Source organism: Emydura macquarii, unplaced genomic scaffold, assembly GCF_026122565.2.
Source record: "Emydura macquarii macquarii isolate MOO-44397 ecotype Brisbane River unplaced genomic scaffold, CSIRO-AGI_Emac_v2 contig_1477, whole genome shotgun sequence".
NCBI lineage: Eukaryota > Metazoa > Chordata > Testudines > Chelidae > Emydura > Emydura macquarii.
In genome coordinates this window covers 5,707,482-5,728,523 of record NW_027131614.1, presented here as the reverse complement: position 1 = coordinate 5,728,523, position 21,042 = coordinate 5,707,482, and the positions used below count along the sequence as shown (strand labels likewise).

Genomic DNA, 21,042 nt, shown 5'->3' with positions numbered 1-21,042 from the left:
AAGCGGCCATGCTGCGACTCCATCCATGGAAGGAGAGCAACAATGGCAGAAGAGAAGAAAGGGCGTGCTGAACCTGGCAGAGTTAATTGCCAGAAGGAGGTGCCACCCAGCAATGAGTAGAGCACACATAATTGTCAGTTAATCTTCACAAAAGGTAGCATTATCAGCTCTAGCTAGGATATTCTCATGCCAAAAACTAGAACAAAAGCAAGGATACCAAAAGAGAGACCATTTTGTTAGATATATTACAAGTGATATTTGTTACAAAAGGAGTAGTAATATCTAAATAAGAAATTGTGAGGTATAAGCAACTATAAAAATATTTATAAATTCATCAAATTAAATATAAACATTTAATTAGTAAAATGCCAATATATTATTCTCTGAAAATATTCACACATCTTAAGTCATGTTTGTTTTATGTTAAATACACTATGTAAAATATATATACATGTCATCAAAACTAATGTAAGATACTCTAAGTATTCCTGTAGCTAACTAGGATTACCAAATCCACAAAGCTAGTGTTTTCTCCAGTCAGCTGATCTTGCTCTCGTTCAGGAGTTACACTATTTTCCATTCCACAGTCTTTACTCTGTCTTCTCTAGTTACTTCAGCAGCTTCTGTGCTAGATCTCTCCAAAAGTGATACCTCTTCTGGTTTAAAAATAAATCATTCCCCTATCTTTCGCTGGCATAGCCCTGGTTCCATTTTTTTGGTCCTAAAGCAGCTTGCAGATCCCAATAGATACTGTTACTTGAAACATTATTGCATCATCAGAACTGGCTCAGTAGCCACTCTTAATTAGCAAAACTGTTAATTGTGATCCATGACGTGATTATATAAATCATATTAATTTGACATTTTGCTATCTTTGCAGTTTCCAAGAAGATTATTGCAGTAGGCACCTCACAAGTTTCTTCTCATCTTAAAGTAATATAAAGTTCCTCAAAAGACATGACCAAGTACTTGTAGATAACTACAGAGCCTAAGTACTTTTCACTGTGTGAAGGTGGGGCTACAGCATTCTATTCTGTTTGTCTTTGCTTCCAGTTGTGTTGTTACCTTCCACTTCTTAGACTTCAGCAGTCCAACTTGTTAGTTTCCAATGGCTTTGTCCCCAGGAACACGGTATATAGTAACTTCTTATCAGGTCTTTGGCTCAAAGTATATAAGTAAGCAGACAGAGATACCTGAAGAATGCATGTAAAGTGCAAAGGTATCTAGCAATGCCACTTCGCAAAAACACAGGATTGCATATTTTAAGTTCTAGAGTTTTACCTAGAAATTTCTTTTTCAAATTTATTCCAGCAGGATCTAAGACTAGATATGGTTTCCTTTAGTTCACATAATTCTTGGAAACATTTTTTCTTGGGGCTTTGTGCCCCTTCTGTGTCTTTGCTGGTTTTTATAACTGATCTGCAAACCTGCAAAACAATAGTTTAAATTGTTAATTGAGATGCGCTTATACTCTTTTCTGCATAGAAATACTTTAAAACATAAAACAATCAAATTACATATCAATAAATGTAGTTATCTTAATTGAGCCAGAACGCTGGGCTACTCACAAATGGCCATAGAATCTTTGTGACCACAAGTGACTATCAGCACAGTGCCCCTTTACACCAAACCAGAGAACTCAGGTTTGGTCTACACTGCAGGCGAATTTCAGCGGCAGTTGACGGGGAGACACACAAATTTGTACTTATTTGTACTTTGTATTTATTTGAAAAGTGTCGGTGTTTACTATTAAATGTCTTTTTCTCTAAAAAGTCAGATATGAGCGATTAGTATATAAGCTTTGCAATGCATTCTTTAATTGCTGCAAGGGGAATTTAATGCATGAAACTCCTATTGGTATTAATGTAAGCTGTATAAAAATATAATATAATATATAATTAATATTTATTATATAAAATATTCAGTGTAAAAATGAGAGGAAAGCCCGCTTTGTTTTTAGTGTACAAAAATCAGGGATCACTAGAAAGTCAGACTTTACTTGATGATGCACAGACTAACTTGAAGGCTAGCTTTCTGGCTGTGTTTTCATCAGTTGTATTGTGAGAAGACAATAAAAGTAGTAATTTATATAAACTTTGCAAATAGTCATTATATTTAATTGGAACAGAGAAGCAACAACAACGCTGATGCTCTTGTCTACAAAGCTGTTGGAGTGAACCAACCATTAAGAGGCTGATCCAAAAAGCCAACTGGAGTCAGTGGGAGTCTTTCTATAGATGTCAATGGGTTTTACATCAGAGCCTTAAACTCGGTTATATCAAGAAACATACTATATAGGGTGAATTTTATAATGTGTTTGATTTTAGTTGATGGTAATAACTTCCTATTCTAAAGGGCCTTAGAGAGCAACATACTTCCTTTCTTGTATCAAAACGTGGAAGGTAATTTGTAGACTCTCCCAACAACTTACCTGTCTATTTCTTCCCACTCTATCGCATCTGCAATGTAGAATGTCTAATGTCATACACGAAACTAGAGCAGTTTGCCATCTGAAATCTCTGTTGATCTTTTGCTTATTAAAGAACTTAAGCAAGTCACATGCCATATTCTGTAATGATCCTATTTCCTGTGAAGAAAGAAACAAAGAAAAGATGCTTTGAATTCGAATGTCCTTACATTTTATATAATTGCTGGTTGTCTTAAGGTCAAAGCTCTTTCTGTAGGCATTAGCTTGTTTAGAAGCTACTATGCTGTTCTCTGACAATATAGCATGTGACTAATCTGACTAAATTTGCAGCCCCTTGTAGTGTATGAAGCATTACTAGATGTGTTGAATTCAGTCTGCATTTACAACTGACACTCGTGGGTTTTGACCTTGTCTACACCAAACTAAATCAAATTTTAAACAGTGATTCTGTGGTTATCACAACTATCTACTTATGAATTTATGAATACTAGTAAGTACAGAAATGAGATTTCCCACCCCACTCCCATTAACTACTTTGGCTTCTACAGGGGGAGTATTTCTACCACAACATTATTTTACAAATATTTCCTAATAGGAAGTGCAGATTATTTTGTAAAAGATGTCTTTTAGAAAATAAGGTTTTACATACTTGGAATTAAAAATCAATATCTGAAGTGACAGTTCAATTCCATTGATAAGACAAGAAAAATGTTTTGGTGGGAATTAAAACCAAGCATTTGAAAGATTAATTTTTACTTGTTAGCTAACTGACACAAAGAAGACATTCTGTTCTTCATTCTTTTTGGATGAAAATAATATTTTAAAAAATCAGTGGTTTGATAAGTGAATATAATCTCTGTAGTATGAGATATTGGCTTCTTTGGATACAAAATTACTACTTAAAATACTTGATTTTTATTTGATAGTTTATGTGCAGTATGCTTAATTTTAGTTCCAGACAAAATTAAAAGGAAATTATTATGTTTTATTAGCTCCTAGGAGCCCACTGTGCTTGGCTCTGTACAAGCATAGAACAAAAAGATGGTCCCTGCCCCAAAGAATTTATAATCTAAATATAAGAAACAGACTGATGGGGGGGTACAAAAAAACAATGAGACAATATTAGTCAGTAGGATAGGCTGTGATCTCTGCACACCAGCAGTCTAACTGTTGTCAGGTTTTAAAATGAACAGTTCTATAATACAAATTCTGAATACCAGGACTTGCTGTGATTACAATATAACAGTACCCATTAGCAGAATTTGTTACATGGGAATTGAATTTTACAGAAAAGAAATCTAGAACACACAAACGCAAGTAAACTCTGAAGAAAGACATTACTAAGCTTTCTGTAAGTATTGTTCTTCGAGATGTGTTGCACATGTCCATTCCAAAGTAGGTGGGTGCACAGCCCAAGCGCAGTTGATGGAAAAATTTTCCCTCGGTGTATCAGTCAGATCAGCTCCGGTGCTCTCTGCTGCTACGTTCCATAGAATTGGTATATAGTGCAGCGCTGACCCCATGCCTCCTCAGTTCCTTCTTTCCGGCCAACACCAATAAGAGAGCTAGGAGGGTGGGACTTGAAATGGACATGTGCAACCTCTCAAAGAACAACAGTTACAGAAAGGTTAGTAACCTTTTTTTTTTTTTTTTTTTCTTCATGTGATTGCACGTGTCCATTCCAATGTAGGTGACTCCCAAGCAGTTGTATGGGTGGAGGGCTCAGAGTTTACTGACTGCTGAATGATGGCATAATGAGAAGCAAATGTGTGCACCGACAGCCAAGTTGCTACTCTACAAATGTCCTGAATAGGGACCTGTGCTAGAAACACTGCTGAAGATGCTTGTGCCCTTGTGCTCATATCCATTCCAATATAGGAGTTTGCGCACCTCGTGCACAGATTTCCGGAACTTTTTTCCCCTTAGCAAGCCCCATAGGGTCGGCTCAGGCGCCCCCTGGAGTACCGCGCTCATGCCGCAGTACATAGGACGCCGCTGACCCTGCGGGCCCTCAGTCCCTTCTTTCTGCCAACTCCGACAGCGGGGACGGAGGGTGGGTGTGGAATGGATATGAGCAACACATCTCGAAGAACAACAGTTACTGGTAAGTAACCCGGTTTTCTCTCTTCGAGTGATTACTCATCTCCATTCCAATATAGGTGATTAAATAGCCATACCTTGGAGGTGGGTAGGAATCAGCGTTGAGCCGCTCTTGCCAGCACGGCCCTGCCGAAGCCTGCGTCCTCTCTCGCCTGCTGCATGATGGCGTAGTGGGACGTGAAGGTGTGGACCGACGACCAGGTCGCTGCTCTGCATATCTCCTGCAGGGGTACTAATTCCAGGAAGGCCGCAGATGAGGCCTGGGCTCTGGTTGAGTGCGCTGTTACAGTTCCTGGGAGCGGCACCTTCGCCTGCTCGTAGCAGGTCCTGATGCAGGCGGTGATCCAGGTGGAGATGCCCTGGGTGGAGACGGGTAAGCCTTTCATCGGGTCCGCCACTGCCACAAACAGCTGCGATGACTTCCGGAACGGCCTGGTCCACTTGATGTAGGTGGCCAGGGCACGTCTCACGTCCAGCGAGTGCCATCTCCTCTCGTCCTCTGAACCGTGCGGTTTAGGAAAGAACATGGGGAGGAAGATATCCTGGTTATAGTGAAACTGGGATACCAACTTAGGCAGGAAGGCCGAGTGGGGTCTCAGTCAGACCTTATCTTTACAGAAAACCGTGTAGGGGGGCTCCGAAGTCAAAGCTCTTATCTCGGAGACCCTCCTAGCCGATGTAATGGCCACCAGGAAGGCTACCTTCCAAGAGAGGACGAGCAGTGGGCATGTAGCCATGGGCTCAAAGGGGGGTCCTGTCAACATGGCGAGGACCAGGTTCAGATCCCAGGGAGGCACCAGGTCGCGGACCTGCGGGTATAGCCTCTCCACCACTTTAAGGAACCTGACTGACATGGGGTGGGAGAATAGAGACCGCCTTTCCATCGGCTGGTGGAAGGTGGAGATGGCCGCCAGGTGCACCTTCAGGGAGGCCAGTGCTAGACCCTGGAGCTTCAGATGGCGCAGGTACTCCAAAATCGCCTGTATGGGCGAACAGCTCGGTAGGATACACAGGGACTCCACCCAACAGGTAAAACGCTTCCATTTGGCCCGGTACACCACCTGAGTGGAAGGTTTTCTGCTGCCCAGCAGAATCTGTTGGACCTGTATGGAGCAGGCTCTCTCTCTCCCTCCGTCAGCCACAGAGTCTCCATGCCGTCAGGTGGAGGGAGTCCAGGTCTGGGTGCAGCAGGCAACCCTGGTCCTGGGAGAGCAGGTCGTAGCGCCTCGTAAGTGGGATCCGTGTGGTGATGGACAGGTCGAGCAGCATGCTGTACCAGTGCTGCCTCGGCCAAGCTGGGGCAATCAATATTGTCCGCCTTGTCCCTCTTGATTTTCAAGAGGACTTTGGGCAGCAGCAGAATGGGGGAAAATGCATACATAAGGGTCCCCGTCTAGTCTAGAAGGAACGCGTCAGAGGGAACCCAGCTCGCGACCTCAGAGCGAGCAGAACCTCAGGCACTTCCTATTCCAGGACAACGCGAACAGGTCCAGTTGGGGAACCCCCCAATTGTGGAAAATGGAAGTCACCACCTCCGGGTGCAGTGACCAGTTGTGGCGGGGTAAGAACGACCTGCTGAGGCGGTCCGCCTCGTTGTTCCTGACCCCCAGGAGGTGAGAGGCAGATATGTGGAAGTCGTGCTTCACCGCAAAGTCCCAAAGACGAATGGCCTCCTGGCAAAGAGCTGAGGAGCGCGCCCCCCCCTGCATATTCATATAGAACATGGCCGCCGTGTTGTCCGTGAGGACCTGAGCCATTCTGCCCCTCAGGAATCTGAGGAAGACCTTGCAGGCCAAACGGACTGCTCTGAGCTCCCTGACATTGATGTGAAGACAACTCTCGTCTGTCGACCAGAGCCCCTGGGTGCTCAGGTCGCTGCTGATGTGGGCCCCCCATCCCACATCTGAGGCGTCCGTAATCAGGGTTACTGATAGAGCCAAGTCTCTGAAGGGGACACCCCTTAGAACTTCCCCCGGGTCCATCCACCAGATGAGAGTAGTCAGTATCTGCCTGGGAACTGTGACTGCTCTGTTTAAGGAGTGCCTGGCTGGTACATACACCGAGGCCAGCCATGCCTGGAGAGGCCTGAGTTTGAGGCGAGCCAGCCTTACCACATACGTATAGGCTGCCATGTGTCCCAACAGCTGAAGGCAGTGCCTGGCTGTTGTCATGGGGGACCTGTGGAGACTGGCGATTATGGCAGCCATCGCCTCGAAGCAAGGCTGTGGGACGAAGGCTCTGGCCTGGATGGCATCCAGGGTGGTCCCAATGAATTCTATGCGCTGCACCAGGGAGAGCATGGACTTCTGCTCGTTGATGAGCAACCCCAATCTGGTGCATATCGCGCAGGTGAGTGCCAGGCTGTTCCTCACATGGGCCCTGGACCTGCCTCGGATCAGCCAGTCGTCCAGGTATGGGAAGATCTGGACCCCTCTGCGGCACAGGTGGGTCGCTACCACTGCCCTGCATTTTGTAAAGACCCTGGGGGCAGACGAGAGGCCAAAGGACAGGGTCGAGAACTGGTAGTGGCAGCCAGATACCACAAACCTGAGGAACCTTCTGTGACCGGGGAAGATAGTAATGTGAAAATAAGCGTCCTTGAAGTCGAGGGCAGCATACCAGTCCCCTGGATCTAGAGTGGGAATGATGGAGGCTAGGGAAACCATATGGAACCTGAGGCGTCTGATGAACTTGTTCAGATGGCAGAGGTCTAATATTGGCCCCCCTTGGCCTTGGGGATTAGGAAGTACCGTGAATAAAATCCCCTTCCCCTTTCCTGTGGAGGAACCTCTTCCACAGCTCTGAGCAGGAGGAGGGAGTTGACCTCCTGTATGAAGAGTTGCTTGTGAGAGGGGTCGGTGTAGGGGGAGAATCCAGGGGGAAGGCCATAAGTTGCAGGGCATAACCCTGGAGGACTATCTCGAGGACCCAGCGGTCTGTAGTGATAGTTTTCCACTCGCCATAGTACGGCTGGAGTCTGTGGGCAAAAGGCCAGGAGAGATCCAGGGGGAAAGGAGGAGTGCCACCCTTGTGTGCACTGTCAAAACTAACGTTTATTATTACTCTGGCCCTTGCCTGGGCCTTTCTGGGACCCCGCCGAGGACCCCGGGCAGTCGTGGCGATTGGGTGCTCGGTACCGGTGTGGTATAGAGCCCTATGGACCTCAGTGTAGCCCGGGAGTCCTTCAGAGCATGGAGCTTTTCATCCATCTTGTTGGAGAAGAGGCCACTGCCATCAAATGGTAGATCTTGACTGGCTTGCTGGACCTCTTGGAACAGCCCTGATGCCTGGAGCCAGGAGCAGCGGCGCATGACGATGGCCGAAGCCAAGGCCCTGCTGGTGGAGTCCACCTCATCGCTGGCAGTCTGTAAGGCCGCTGCCAACACTGTAGCGCCCTCCTGGGTGACAGTGGCAAAGTTCGCAGCCTGGTCTGGGGGCAACACCGGAGCAAACCTCTGCAGCGAGGATCATAAGTTGAGGTTATACCTCCCGAGGAGCGCCTGGTGGTTTGCGATCCTCAGCTGCAGGGCCGCAGTAGAATAAATCTTGCAGCCAAAGAGATCTAATTTTTTGCTGTCCTTGTCTTTAGGGGTGTTGCCCTGGCCACCCTGCCGATCCCACTGGTTAGCGGCATCAACCACCAAAGTCCCCGCGGCAGGGTGGGTATATAAAAAGTCAAACCCCTCTTTGGAGACACAGTATTTGCGCTCAGTGCCCTTGGAGGTGGGGGGCCACCGAGGATGGGGTCTGCCAAAGGGCCTTGGCTAATTTCATGATCCTCTCATGCACCGGCAGGGTGACTCTTGATGGCCCTGCCGACCCAGATACTCCAAAGAGGGGGTCCTCCTCCTCAGACATCTCTCTGAGCTCCAGATTGAGGTTGCTCGCCATCCTTTTAAGAAGATCCTGGTGAGCCCGGAAATCGTAGAGGGGAGCCCTGTGGTCCCTGGCAGCCGCATCGTCCGGGGACGAGGAGGGGGACTGCGGGAGGGGCCCCGTGGAGGGACCCTTCTGAGGGCCCGAACTCTCATCAGAGGGACGGCCCTGGTCCGGCTGACTCGGAGGTGGGGGCACTGGCTGGGCCACCGAGGAGTAGATTGACGTGGAGACATGGAGCCCTCTCCATGGCATGTGGCTGGGGCATCTCCTGGGTCACCCCTTGTTGTACCGGTCGCAGGGGAGAGTCCATGTGTACGGCCTCGGGCCGCTTCTTTTTCTTCGGTACCGAAGGCTTCGGTATCGGTGCCGGCGGAGCGCTCCGCACCAAGGAGATGCTCGGTGCTGCCAGAGATCGAGATGGTTCAGAGTCCGGGCAGAGTGCGGACTCCATCAGTATCGCCTTCAGCCGGGCGTCCCGCTCTTTCTGGGTTTGAGGCTTGAAGGCCTTACAGATCCAACACTTCTCTTTTCTATGCTGCTCTCCGAGGCAGCGGTCGTGAGGGTCACTCACGGGGGAAGCCTTCACGCATACAGTGCAGGCTTTAAAGCTGGTGGAGCCGGGCATGGCTCAATCGCAAGCCCCTAAGGGCAACTATCTAACTTACTATTAACTATTGACTATCACCAACTACTTAACTCGAACAATGAACTGTACTAGAATGCTAAAGGGGTGCTACTTGCTACAGCAAGAGGCAAACGTTCCAGCAACCGTCACAGGTGGAAAGAAGGAACTGAGGGCCCGCAGGGTCGGCGGCGCCCTATGTACTGCGGCATGAGCGCAGTACTCCAGGGGGCGCCTGAGCCGACCCTACAGGGCTTGCTAAGGGGAAAAAAGTTCTGGGAATCTGTGCACGAGGTGTGCACACACCTATATTGGAATGGATATGAGCAATCACTCGAAGAGAGAACTGCAAATTGCTAGTGCATGTGATCCACTATGAATCCAAGGAATCTCCTGTGTCCCTGAAAAATTGAAATGTGAAAATAGGTGTGTCTCAAATCGAGGGCAGCATACCGGTCCCCTGGATCCAGAGAAGGGATGATGGAAGCCAAGAATGTCTTGTGGAACTTTAGCTTCTTGAGATAACTGTTGAGCTGGTGTAGATCCAGGATGGGGCTGAGATCTCCCTTGGCTTTTGGGATTTCAAAATAAGGGAAGTACAACTCTCAACCCCTTAAATTCTGTGGAACCTCTTCCACAGCTCCCACCCGTAGGAGCAACTGACCTCTTGGGCCAGAAGTTGCTTATGAGAAGGATTCATGAAGAGGGATGAGAGGTTTGAGGGACAAAACTGAACTGAAGGGTATATTCCACTTCCATTGTGTTCAATACCCAAAGGTCTGTGGTAATATGGGACCATGCCCAGAGGAAGTGGAACAAGCGGTCTGCAAACAAAGGGTAGGTTGGATCCAAAGATGGTACAGCATCCTCAATGAAAGATCCCCATGAAAAGATCTGCTTAGAGCCCCCCGAATGTCTGGGAGGAGGAGGCATTGATAACAAGCAGGACTGGGGTGGACGCCTCCACCTGAAGCCTCTGCTCCTCTTTCTATGAGATCCCTTCTGGGCTGTGGATGGAAGAACTGGAAGAAATGCTGGGGTCTATAATGTTTTTTCGAAGATGCCAGGGCAAAAGCCTTCAGCATGGATGGTACTGCCAAAGTGCTGGTGCTGTGCTGCCCCTCTGGTGCCAATGGATCAATCGGTGCCAGACTCAATGGCACCTGCAAAACAGGCCGGAGTCAACAGTGCTGCCTGAGCTGTTGGAGCTGCAGAGCGACCCAAGGCAGGTCACGCTCCACTCTGGTCTCCAGGCTTGCTGTCCTAGGGGTTCGGGAACATCCTCTCTCAGCCGCTGTTTTCTTCTGTTTTTTCCTCTGCACTGGAGATGGTGAATGGTGCCGAGGTTCCTAGAGGCCGGCAGGAGCCCTCCTCACTGACACTGAGGTGCTCAGTGCCGAGTCTGAATGGTGTGGCTCTTATGGAGGTCTGAGTGCTGCTTCCATTAAGATGGACTTCAGCCTAGCGTCCCGCTCCTTTTTGGTATGGGACTTGAAATCCCTGCAAATCTTGCAGCACTCCTGAACGTGAGCTTCTCCCAAGCCTAAGGCAACTGAAGTATGGGTTGCATTGTGGCACAGCCTCGCTGCAGGAAGCACAAGGCTTGAAGTCCAGTGACTGAGGCATGCCTTGGTATCGGGCATGGAGGAAACTCCACTAAAAACAGAGTAAACTAACTCTGACAACTACAAAAGAAACTTAACCAACTATGAACAAAACTACATAGAAAAGGAGAGGAAACAAAGTCCATTGAGGAAGACTTGCAAGAGCATGGACAGAGCAGTTCCAGTGATCATTACAGGCGGTAAGAAGGAACTGAGGGGGCATAGGCTCAGCGGTGCCCTATATACTGACGCTATGGGTGTGTGGCACCAGAGGGCACCAGAGCTGACTCAATAGATGCCACTGAGGGAAAATTTTCCTGAGACTGTGCTTGGAGCACACACAAACCTACATTGGAATGGACATGTGCAATCACTCAAAGAAGTTGTTTTTTTTTACCTGAGTGTCATTGCAGAAAAACGCACTGGGGTTTTCACGTCTTTTATTCCTGCAGCACCTGTCACGATACTCTTCAGACATATTTTCCTATAATAGATCGTATGTTAAATAATGTAACAGTTCTAATCAAGTTGGCTGGGTTTCTCAACAGTTGGTGATCTGAACTCCTTACACTGCTTTTTGCTCTGGCATCAAGAGTAGCAGTGGAAATAGAGAATTCTGAACTTTTTCTTGGCAATTAAGCAAAGGAGGAAATAATTTAGCTATAGTTTGCAAGGGTAGCTATTTGAAACTACAGATTCTGCTTAATTACTTGATTCTTAACTTTTTAAATAAAAAAAGTTTATCCCCTTAAGCAATATACAGAGGTTGAAATTTTCCAAGGCATCTCTATGGGATTTTGGCATGCATCTTCTATTAACACGACTAGAAGTTGCATCTAAATCCCCTAGATGTCTTCAGCTATAAGTCTTGCCCCTTTGCTCCACCACTGTTGTCCCCTTTGTTTCCTTCTTCCATGCCTTTCTTTATGTCACCCAGATGCTTGTAATAACCTTCTGATCTCAAAGATAACATTTTCTCTCTCTCCTCTTTCCAACTCCCCTCGAAAGCCTCTCTGAATCTTGCAGAAGAAATGGGTTAATTCATATCAATATTATGTCATCCTAAATTTTAAAAAATACAAGAAAGGTTTAGTCATCTTCATCTTTGGGTTTCCCTGTGTATTTTTGTCTAACTCTGTCAGTTTCAGAAGTACATCTGAGCCAAACTGAATTCAAACTTTGGAAACATTAGATTGGTTAAGCAGGGAAGTAGTGAATAAACAAAACTCTTAAAAGTCAAATATTCGAAGACATAAAACAATTGGGAGCATCAAACAGTTTTGTTTGTTGAAGTGCTGAAATTCCATTCCAGACACGAGGCCCAGAATTTAAAAAAAAAAAAAAAAAAAAGGTGCTGAGAGTTAAACTCCTAAATCTCTGTTTACGCACATAAATAAGTGGCCTCATTTTAAAAGTACTGAGCCACTCAGTTTCACAGTAATCACTCAGGTTGGTAGGTAGGTCACTGGGTGGGACTAAAAGACAGTGGATGAAACCTTGGCCCAACTGGAGTTCATGGCAAAACTCTCAGACTTCAATGGGGCCAGGATATAATCCACTAACTATCTGTAGTTAATGCCTCCAGTCACCAAATGAGGAGCAAAAACACAATGAGCATTGCCAGTCGTAACATTTCAGAGAAATATATTTTACTCTTGTCATTCTTTTAAACCAGCCTATTATTTGGGGGGCGGAGGGAGAATGATCATGGAAACCTTGGCTCTTGAGAATTTAAGAAACAGTTCATCTACCAACACATACCACAATTTGGGAGAGAAATCAACATTATTCTGTGTGTGTGTGGTGATATTGCTTACTGACAGTCAAAGCTTTTATTTTATTCTTTAATATTTTTTGCCACGTGAACCAGTGCATTTATAGAAATCTAGATCATATTTAGCCATGAGCATAAACTTAAAAATCCTGCTTTGAGTCAGACTAGACAGAGATTAGTAGCTAAAAGGAAAATAATAATATTATACTCAACACATTGCAGCAGCATGGTAATTATCAGAACTATTAATCATGGTGGCTAGCTGATTAAGGATAAAGAGTCTTTTGCCCCTAGACTGGAGGTTCAAAACCAGATACAGGTTTTGTAGTGACTCTTGAACGTTATTTGCTATTGCTATTTCAGGCAAGTGCCTAGCAGACACGTTCTACCATACAAACAGTATTACCAACTATTCTTGCTGGCAATCTAAGCAGACAGACAAGCATTGCTTAGACAAGGAGATTGGACTAACCTCTTCAGAGCTAGGATAACACACATTGGCGGGAAAATGACAAGACCTGACCATTAGGTGCTTGTGCTACACCTATTCTGTGAAGATTTTAAGATTTCAGAATTCACAATCCCACACCTTTCATGAGCACTGAAGTCACAGCTCTTGAATAGTAGATACTTTGATTCTTTCCTAGTCTCCTGTGGAATTCTAACAACTAGGAATGATGCACATTAGAATGGAAAAATTGATTTGTTGATTAAGCTCCTATTTTAGATGAGGTGGAGAGCTGCTGACTGCAGCATTCCATTTAAAGTGCTGGCAGACAGATACCGGTACATCCTGGCCTGTAGTCTAGTATTTTATCAGCCTTTCCCTTAACTGGCCTTCATATGGCTTTTAAATATGGTGACTATTTCCAAAATGGGATCATTGTCAGTAATGAGAGCTAGAACTCACAACTAAGGGCCAGTTTTTAAATGCTAACTCCAGTTTTGTGTCATATTGAATAACATTTACAAAGACAAGTAGTCTCTGTGACTTCAATGCAACTACTGCATAAGTGCTCTCCAATGTGATTAGGTGTTACACTCTCTAGACCTAAATGTTTTATATCCCTAACTGCCCGTTGCAGACACAATCATGAGACTTATCATTTGCATCTGCAGATAACTGCATTCACAACTAGGCGTGAGTGTAAAATTAGAGGTTGCATCACATGACCCCTAAATAAACCTGCACACCCACCACCCATGTGTGCCTTTAAATATGATATTTAGCATGAATTATCCTTAAAATTATTCACAAAGAAAAATTTTACTTTTTTTTTTAACTTAAAACAAAAAACATGTCTACCTACCAGCAATTCAATGTCGTGGCTTAGGATATTCTCATACTTCTCACGTATTACAGTTGTATTTTCCATCACACAAGTAGATGAAGTTACTGGCAACAGAACTACGAACAGTGACAGAATCCCAAAGATAGACCTAAAAAAAACTAGATTACAACAATATCAGTTAAGTGCATATTTAATACCACAGATTATGCTCATTATTAACTGTTATATAATGAATTCTGTTATAGTAACTTATCAGGAACTTACTGTACATTTCTACCAAATAACTGTTACATTAAAGTCCATTTTGGGGATGAAATATTGTGAAAATGGTTTTAAACATACCTTTCTGACAAGGTATCATTGAAATGCATTTTCAGAGTATGCTGCCCTAGGATTATTAATGTAAGCTTCATTAATGCTAACAAAAGTAGTAACTGCTGTGGTGACAATAATAGCCTTTAGTGTATTGTTAGAACTCTTAAAGTACTACACTGTAGATGAAGTATACAAGTTCGCAAGTATAATTTTACCTTTTAAATATTTGGATTTGTGCTTTTTTTTTTTTTTTTTTTTTGGAAGTTAGTGCTCATAAAAGACACTGTCCTCTTTGACCGCAGTTGGAAAGGTTGGGCCCCTGGAAGGATCATACAGTGTACTGGTCTGACAGTGCTAGAAACTAATACCCTCCAGGTGTCCAAATCTTCTCTGAGAGATGTCAATCCCAAAATCCAACTGAATTGAATGGGACAGAGTTAGGACCATAATCCATGCAACAGCTACAGCACAGTATTCTGTAATGTATGCTTTGCCAATGGGCTTTAACACTGTCTTATTAGGACTATCTCTAGGAATAAGAATATAATTCAGTCTTCATGCCCAGTCAATCCCTTCCTGCCAATTGTGATAATGTTGATTGTGGAGTACACAGCTGCCCTCTAGAAACTGAATTGAGAAACTCTTTTCACCTTTCTGTTGGTCAAATTTCATGGTCTTCATTTGGGGAAATTCCCCATTGATTTTTAATGAGAGTTTTGCTTGAGTAACAGGCAAATTCTTTATCCCTAATTTAGGTATGTCTAGAGGACACATCACCAAAATTAAATGCCACTGAATAGCCATCCAAGGGAAATAATTTATGGTCACGAACAGTCAGGGCTGGATTTAAACAAGTGAAGTAAAGATGAAAGACTCCATATCTCATTATACATTCCCTGATCTAGACAGGTGCCAAGAACATGTACACAAGAGTATGTATAACACACTCTGCTGGAAGCTTGGGCACCTAACTTGAGGCTATGGAGTCCATTAACTGGCAGGGTATCTAAAAGTTAGGCACTGCAATGCTGAGTCTAAGTCCCTTTAGTATATCTAGCCCTAGGCACCTATCTGCAACTTCAGGCTCCTAACAACCTCTGAAAATCTGGTCCAAAGTTCTTTGTAATCCTTTGAGATTAAAGACATAAATATTGTAATTATAAGGCTGTAAAAGTCTATAATTTATTAAGCCTATATCTAATCTATGTATCGTATAATATGTCCCTGCTCCTGCACTCAGACCTCTGATTTCTACGAGTCATAGAATTTAAGGCCAGAAGAATCACCAGATCATCTAGTCTGACATGTATATCATATGCCACCAACATCATCCTGTACTCACACCCTATTCTAAATTTGGTAGTAGGGTGTAAAGTATTACAGATCCCGAGAAACTAGACTATTGGGCGCCACAAGGAGAGAATGGGAGGGATCAAGATGCACCAATGGCAGAGGCCCCTGTAATAGTAGGGAAATGATTAAGTGAGATGTACCCAGATAATTCTGGCAAGCGACCAGCACCCATACAATGCAGAGGAAGGCAAAGAAAACCAAGGTTGCTACCAATCTGACCTGGGGAAAAATTCCTTCCCATCCCCATATTTGGTGATCAGTTAGATCCTGAGAATGTGAGCAAGAACCAGCCAGCCAAGCACCTGAGACACAGAATGCTCAATGCCAACCCTGGGCCCTGGCCCACCCCATCCAGTGTCCCATCTCCAGCTGTAGCCACCTCTGATGCTTCAGACGAAGGGGACCAAAACAAAAAACAAAGCAGAATGAAAAAAACCCAGCAAACTATCTTCTAATTTCCAGCCTTGATTTGTTCATGGCCAATTTATATCCATTTGTTTTTGTGCCAACATTATCCTTTAGCTTAAGTAGCTCTTTACTTGCCTTAGTGTTTACCCCCTGGATGTATTTATAGAGAGCAATCATATCTCCCTTCAGCTTTCTTTTTGCCAGGTCAAATGAGCCAAGCTCTACCAGTCTCCTCTCATAAGACAGGCCCTCCATCCCCCTGCTCATTCCAGTAAATCTTCTCTACAGCTGTTTCAATCTGAATTCAATTTTCTTGAACATGTGTGACAAGAATTGTATGCAGTATTCCAAATGAGGTCTTACTACTGCCTTGTGCAATGGTATTACTGTAATACTTCTCTAGCTCTACTGGAATACATCCTAGAATCTCATTTGCCTGTTTGATAGCTGCATCATATTGGTGGCTCATACTTATCTTGTGATCAACGAACACAGCCATGTCTGTTCTCCTCTGTTGGTTCCAATTAATGAACCCTAGCTTGTAACAGAAATTATTATAAGACCATAAGTACATGATCCTTGCACTTTGTACTATTGAATTTCATCCCATTTGTTATTCCAGTCTTCAACATCATCCAAATCTTCCTTTATAATATTCCAATCCTCCTCTGTATTGATGATGTTTCCCAACTTTGTATTCCTATCAAATTTCATTAGCACACTCCTATTTTCACACTCCTATTTTCTAGGTCAATAGTAAAAATATTGACTAAAATTGGTTCCAAGACCAATCCTGAAGAATGCCACTACTAACCTCCCTCCAATCAATTTTTGGCACAATCTGTTGCTTTCTCCTCATTAGCCAGTTCCTTATCTACCTTACAATTATTGTACTAATCCCTATCTTCTCTAGTCTAATAATTTCCCATCTAGTACCATGCAAAAAGTTTTACTGATCTACTGCATTTCCCTTATTTAAAAAATCAGTTATTTTCTCAACAAAGAAAATCAGGCTAGTTTAGTATGATGGTCAACTTATGTTGCCTTACATTCCTTTAATCTCCATGAATTTATTCTTTCCTTCACAATATCTTCTGTAGCCTTGCATACTATTGAGGTCAAACTAACAGGTCTCTAATTGTCCTGATCACTTTTTTCCCTTTCTTAAATACAGGTATGACATTAGTTATTCTCCAGTCATATGATACTACCCCTCAAAAGGCACATTTATTAAAAATCCTTGCTATTGGAATAGCAGTTTCATGTGCCAGTTCTTTCAGTATTTTGTGATGGAAAGAATTCTGGAATGGAAATTATCCAGTTCCCTTGGATTAAATTAAGCGCATTGTTTTAATTCCTCAGGTGTGGTAATTTCCATTTCTAAACACTCATTTCCAGCAGCCATCCTGCCTTCATACTATTAAAGCTGCAGTTTTGCAACTAACTATAATTTTCTAATTGAAGCAAATATGTAATGGGCCAAATTATGCTTTATCATAGCTGTCTAACCGATACATCTGATCTGATTGCAGAATTTGGCTTAACCGTAGGAAGCAGTTCAGGACATTGCCTGTGATGGTGCCTTTCATCATCCAACTTGTTGCTCTTTCTTGCAGTGGAAGGATACAAACAGAACATGTTTTTATTAAAAAAAAAAAAAGTTTTCTAATCACTTTGAACTGCCACCCCACCCGTGCTGCTCTCTTTACCCTAAGACATACCAGTGTGTGTATTGTATAAATGCATGAAGTGAAACAGTACAATTCATGCCCCTGCTGGGTCTTTTTGTTTTAACTGTAGATTCAAGTACAATATTTATATTGTGCTGATCTCATGCACCTTGGTTCACTGTTTTACCCCCTAAGCTTTCTTCATTGATATTTGACGTTCTTATTTAATCATCGTACATTAGAAATTCTGATATTGAATTGTGTGTCTGTGCTATTCAACAAAGAGGTTTGTTTTTCTAATGTAAAATTTTCAGCACCTTATTACAGTTACTAATTTGAGCAGATGTGGTAGATGGGGTGAGGGTGTCGGCATCTTCTTGTTTTTAAACTGTTCATTTACCGATTCATGAAGAATGCATAATTTAATCTATGATGTTGCCTGGAGCTGTATTTAATATTGATCTTAATGTTTTTATTTATAATAGTGTGGTAGAGCTGTGTATCATTACAGTAAAAACTTTACTGTGATGATTTAATCAAACATTAAAAATTTCTGTATTCCCCCCCCCCCCCAAAAAAAAAAATGTATATCCATGTTCCATATTATCATCCTTGTTTAAATCCAAGGCAAAGTATTCATTTAAGTTTCCTGGTCCTACCTAGGTTATCTTTAATCTCCTTCCCATTCACACTGCATATCAGCCCAACGTCATCCTGCCTTATTCTTCTTATTTTACATAACTAAAATACCACCTTATTTTAATTTCCTGGAAAGTACTAATTCAGCTTGACTTTTAGCAGCAATTCTCACTTTATTTGTACATTTTCTCTTTGCCTAGATATTGCTTTCTTTGCTGATCAATCCCTTTTTCCATTTCCTATAGGCTCTCTGCTCATTCCTAACAACTTTTTTGAAGTGGTTATTCATCCAGCTGGTTCTGGGGCCTTTCCCTACAAGTTTTTTCCCCTTGCTTGGGATACAGATTTCACATAGGTTTGTATAGTTGATTTAAAGAAATCCCATGCCTCCTCCACATTTAAATCCTTAAGCTCTTCAGTCCAGTTGACTTATTTAACTAATTCCCTTAATTTCCCAAAGTCTGGCCTTCTGAAATAATAATAATAATTAATAAAACAGTTGATGACCTGTATTTGATTATCCCTGTATTTCATTTAAATGGAATCAATTTATGATCACTTGATCCAAGGTTATTTCCTATGACTAGCTCTTCTGTGAGTCCTCACTAGTTATCAAAATTAAGTTTAAAATTGCATTTTAGTCTTATAGGTTTGGCGTTGATTTAAAAAACTTATCACATCCAGGAATAACTGGACCCTACCACTATTAGTAGCATTTATACTCCAATCTACACTGGGAAATTAGTTTCCTCTTCTAGCCCTTGCAGATCCTTTCACCCATGCAGAACCTCATTAATTTGCAGGATTAGAGTCTAGATTTAGAACTATGCTGTTTATGGAAAAGTACAAGAACTGTAGTAGGAGGGACCTCTTTCTTTTAAATACCCTATTATCCTTTTTGCTTCCAAGATTAAGAAGGTAACTTTAATATGAACAATTTTAAATTGTTTTAGATTTCAAAAGACAAATAACAATGGTCTAAGTCTGTCATCAATGCAACAGGTTTCATCAGTAACATCAAACAAGAATTAATCACATAGTATATGGCAGCAACATGGTAGCCATAGACTCCACCTAATCTAGCAGCATTAAAGATAACCTGCAAAGGAAAAAGAGTTGGGCAGTGGCAATTTGTTTTGCTTCTCTATGATGCATAAACAAGGTCTGAAAGGTTTGTTGGGGGCAGATGTTTTTTATATTAGTAAATTAGGTTACAATGACCTGTAATACTGATACCATAACAAGAGCCAAGAGAGCCAGCAGACTGAGAAGAAAAAAGGATTTTCATTCAGATTGTTTATAACTAAAAATAAGTTAACATTTTTTTTTATCTGCAATGACTCATTGCTGTGCTGAAGAAAGGAAACTTTCAACAAAATGATCACCCTGTTCCTTCAGTGAAAATATACGAACCCATAATTCACACTCTCTAAAATGCCAGCCAGCCAGAGATTTAACGTTCCTAGGAGTCCCAGGGAGAAGAAAAAGCAGGTATTTACAAAAAGCAACCTTTAGTCGCTTCAGTGTATAAGGGGGCCAGGCACCGGATCAGTGTTATACCACCGGGGTAGGAGATCACTTCAATTCTCTCAGCAACACCTTTGCACTTAGGGTGACCAGATAGCAAGCGTGAAAAATAAGGACACTTATTTTTGGGGGGAGGTGGGGGAAGGAAGAAAGGTTAGTTGCCTATACAAGACAAAGCCCTTAACATCAGAATCTCTGCTCCCCCTATTTGCACTACCTGTCAATTAAGCGACACTAATCCAAAACTACCAGGATCTAGCATCCCCGCGGGATTTCAAGGCTTCCAAAAGCCTCCACTGGAGGCTGCTCCGCAGGTCCAGGCTGAGCTTTCCCTGCTGCGGATCGCAACAGTGAGCGATCGGGGCGGCTCCGCTGCCTCCCTCAGCCCGTGGAAATGCCCCGTCTGCGGACCTGGAGAGCCAGCCTGTCTCTCTCCTGGGGCAGAGGCTCGGCCAAGAAACGCTATCACCTCCCCGGCGTACCTCCCTCAGCTCCCGAGAGCAGCGATTCTGCCAGAGCCTGCGAACGAAGGGAGGCTTAACACATCCCCCCTCGGCTGAGGCGCCCCTAGCCGGGCGCAGGTGCGGCAAGCGGGAGCCCCTCAGAGGCACCTGTGCGCTGGCAGCCTCGACTTTCTCCAGGGCTCGGTGCAGCGCGCCCGCCCCTGGCTTGGCACAGCAGCCCGTGGGAAGGCGCCGAGGAGGGAGCGCAGCCAGCGGCTCTCGCAACGCCAACCGCTGCCCGGGGCTTTGCACAGGTGTTTGCACCTGGGCTGAGAGAGGGGGCGGCTGCGCAGCGCTGGCGGCGCTCCCGGACCCTGGCAGTTCCCGGCTCTCTCCTGATTTCCCGGCACCGGGAGGGCTGAGAACCGCAAGCTTCCACTTTCGCTCTGAAAAGCTGGGAAATTCCCGGCCGGGCCAGTGGGGATAAAAGCACCTTCGCGGGCGCCGCTGCTCCATTGCGGGCGGCAGCAGGGAGCCAGCGGAGCCGGGTGAGACGCGGGGCAGCGCGGGCTGGGGGCGGCGAGCAGCGGGACTCTGCACGCCGCGATGCAAAGTCCGTCGTGGCTGCAGGAGCCGCCGGGCTGGTGGGGGGGGCTCCCCGGGGCGCGCGCTCCTTACCATGGAACATTGTCCGCAGGGGGGAAGTGGAGAGAGCTGCGCTGGTGGCTTCTCGGTCATGGTGGCGGCAGAGGCTTATCCATGGCGCGTGGCTGGTGCAAAGCGCGAGGATGGCTCCGAGCGTGCAGAGTCCGCCGGGCAGGGCTGAGCCGCGCGCTGCTGCGCTGAGGAGCGGGAGTTCCCTGACTCACCAGCCCTCCGGCCGCATCCTCCTTAGGGGAGACGCGCTGGCTCCGCGGGGCGCTGCTTTTCCCATGGGACTTCCGCGTGCCCTAGTTACTTTCACTTTCTGCTCAGGCCGGCCCCGGCC

General features: G+C 44.5%; 1 protein-coding gene and 1 long non-coding RNA gene across 2 annotated transcripts in view; one reads left to right on the top strand and one right to left on the bottom strand.

Annotated features, from left to right (window-relative positions):
- Positions 1-226: 226 nt before the first annotated feature.
- IL7 (interleukin 7) lies at positions 227-20,742 on the bottom strand. Its single transcript, XM_067553835.1, has 5 exons — positions 20,733-20,742; positions 13,718-13,857; positions 11,031-11,117; positions 2,432-2,587; positions 227-1,427 (listed from the first exon to the last, which is right to left on the bottom strand). Exons 1-5 carry the CDS (start codon positions 20,740-20,742, stop codon positions 1,278-1,280), a joined length of 543 nt encoding a protein of 180 aa, XP_067409936.1. The 3' UTR covers positions 227-1,277.
- Positions 20,468-21,042, top strand: part of LOC137156803 (uncharacterized) — a 14,059-nt gene continuing 13,484 nt past the window's right edge. The window contains exon 1 of the long non-coding RNA XR_010920900.1: positions 20,468-20,602. This is a non-coding gene — a long non-coding RNA (uncharacterized lncRNA). The remainder of the gene's footprint in view (positions 20,603-21,042) is intronic.

Bases quoted from the DNA above. Each gene is read 5' to 3' on its own strand.
- IL7 (XM_067553835.1), bottom strand. The intron at 11,118-13,717 runs GTAGGTAGACAT...GATCTATTATAG, and splicing joins GCCACGACATTGAATTGCTG to GAAAATATGTCTGAAGAGTA. The intron at 2,588-11,030 runs GTAAAAAAAAAC...CTTTCTTCACAG, and splicing joins TTTTCTGCAATGACACTCAG to GAAATAGGATCATTACAGAA.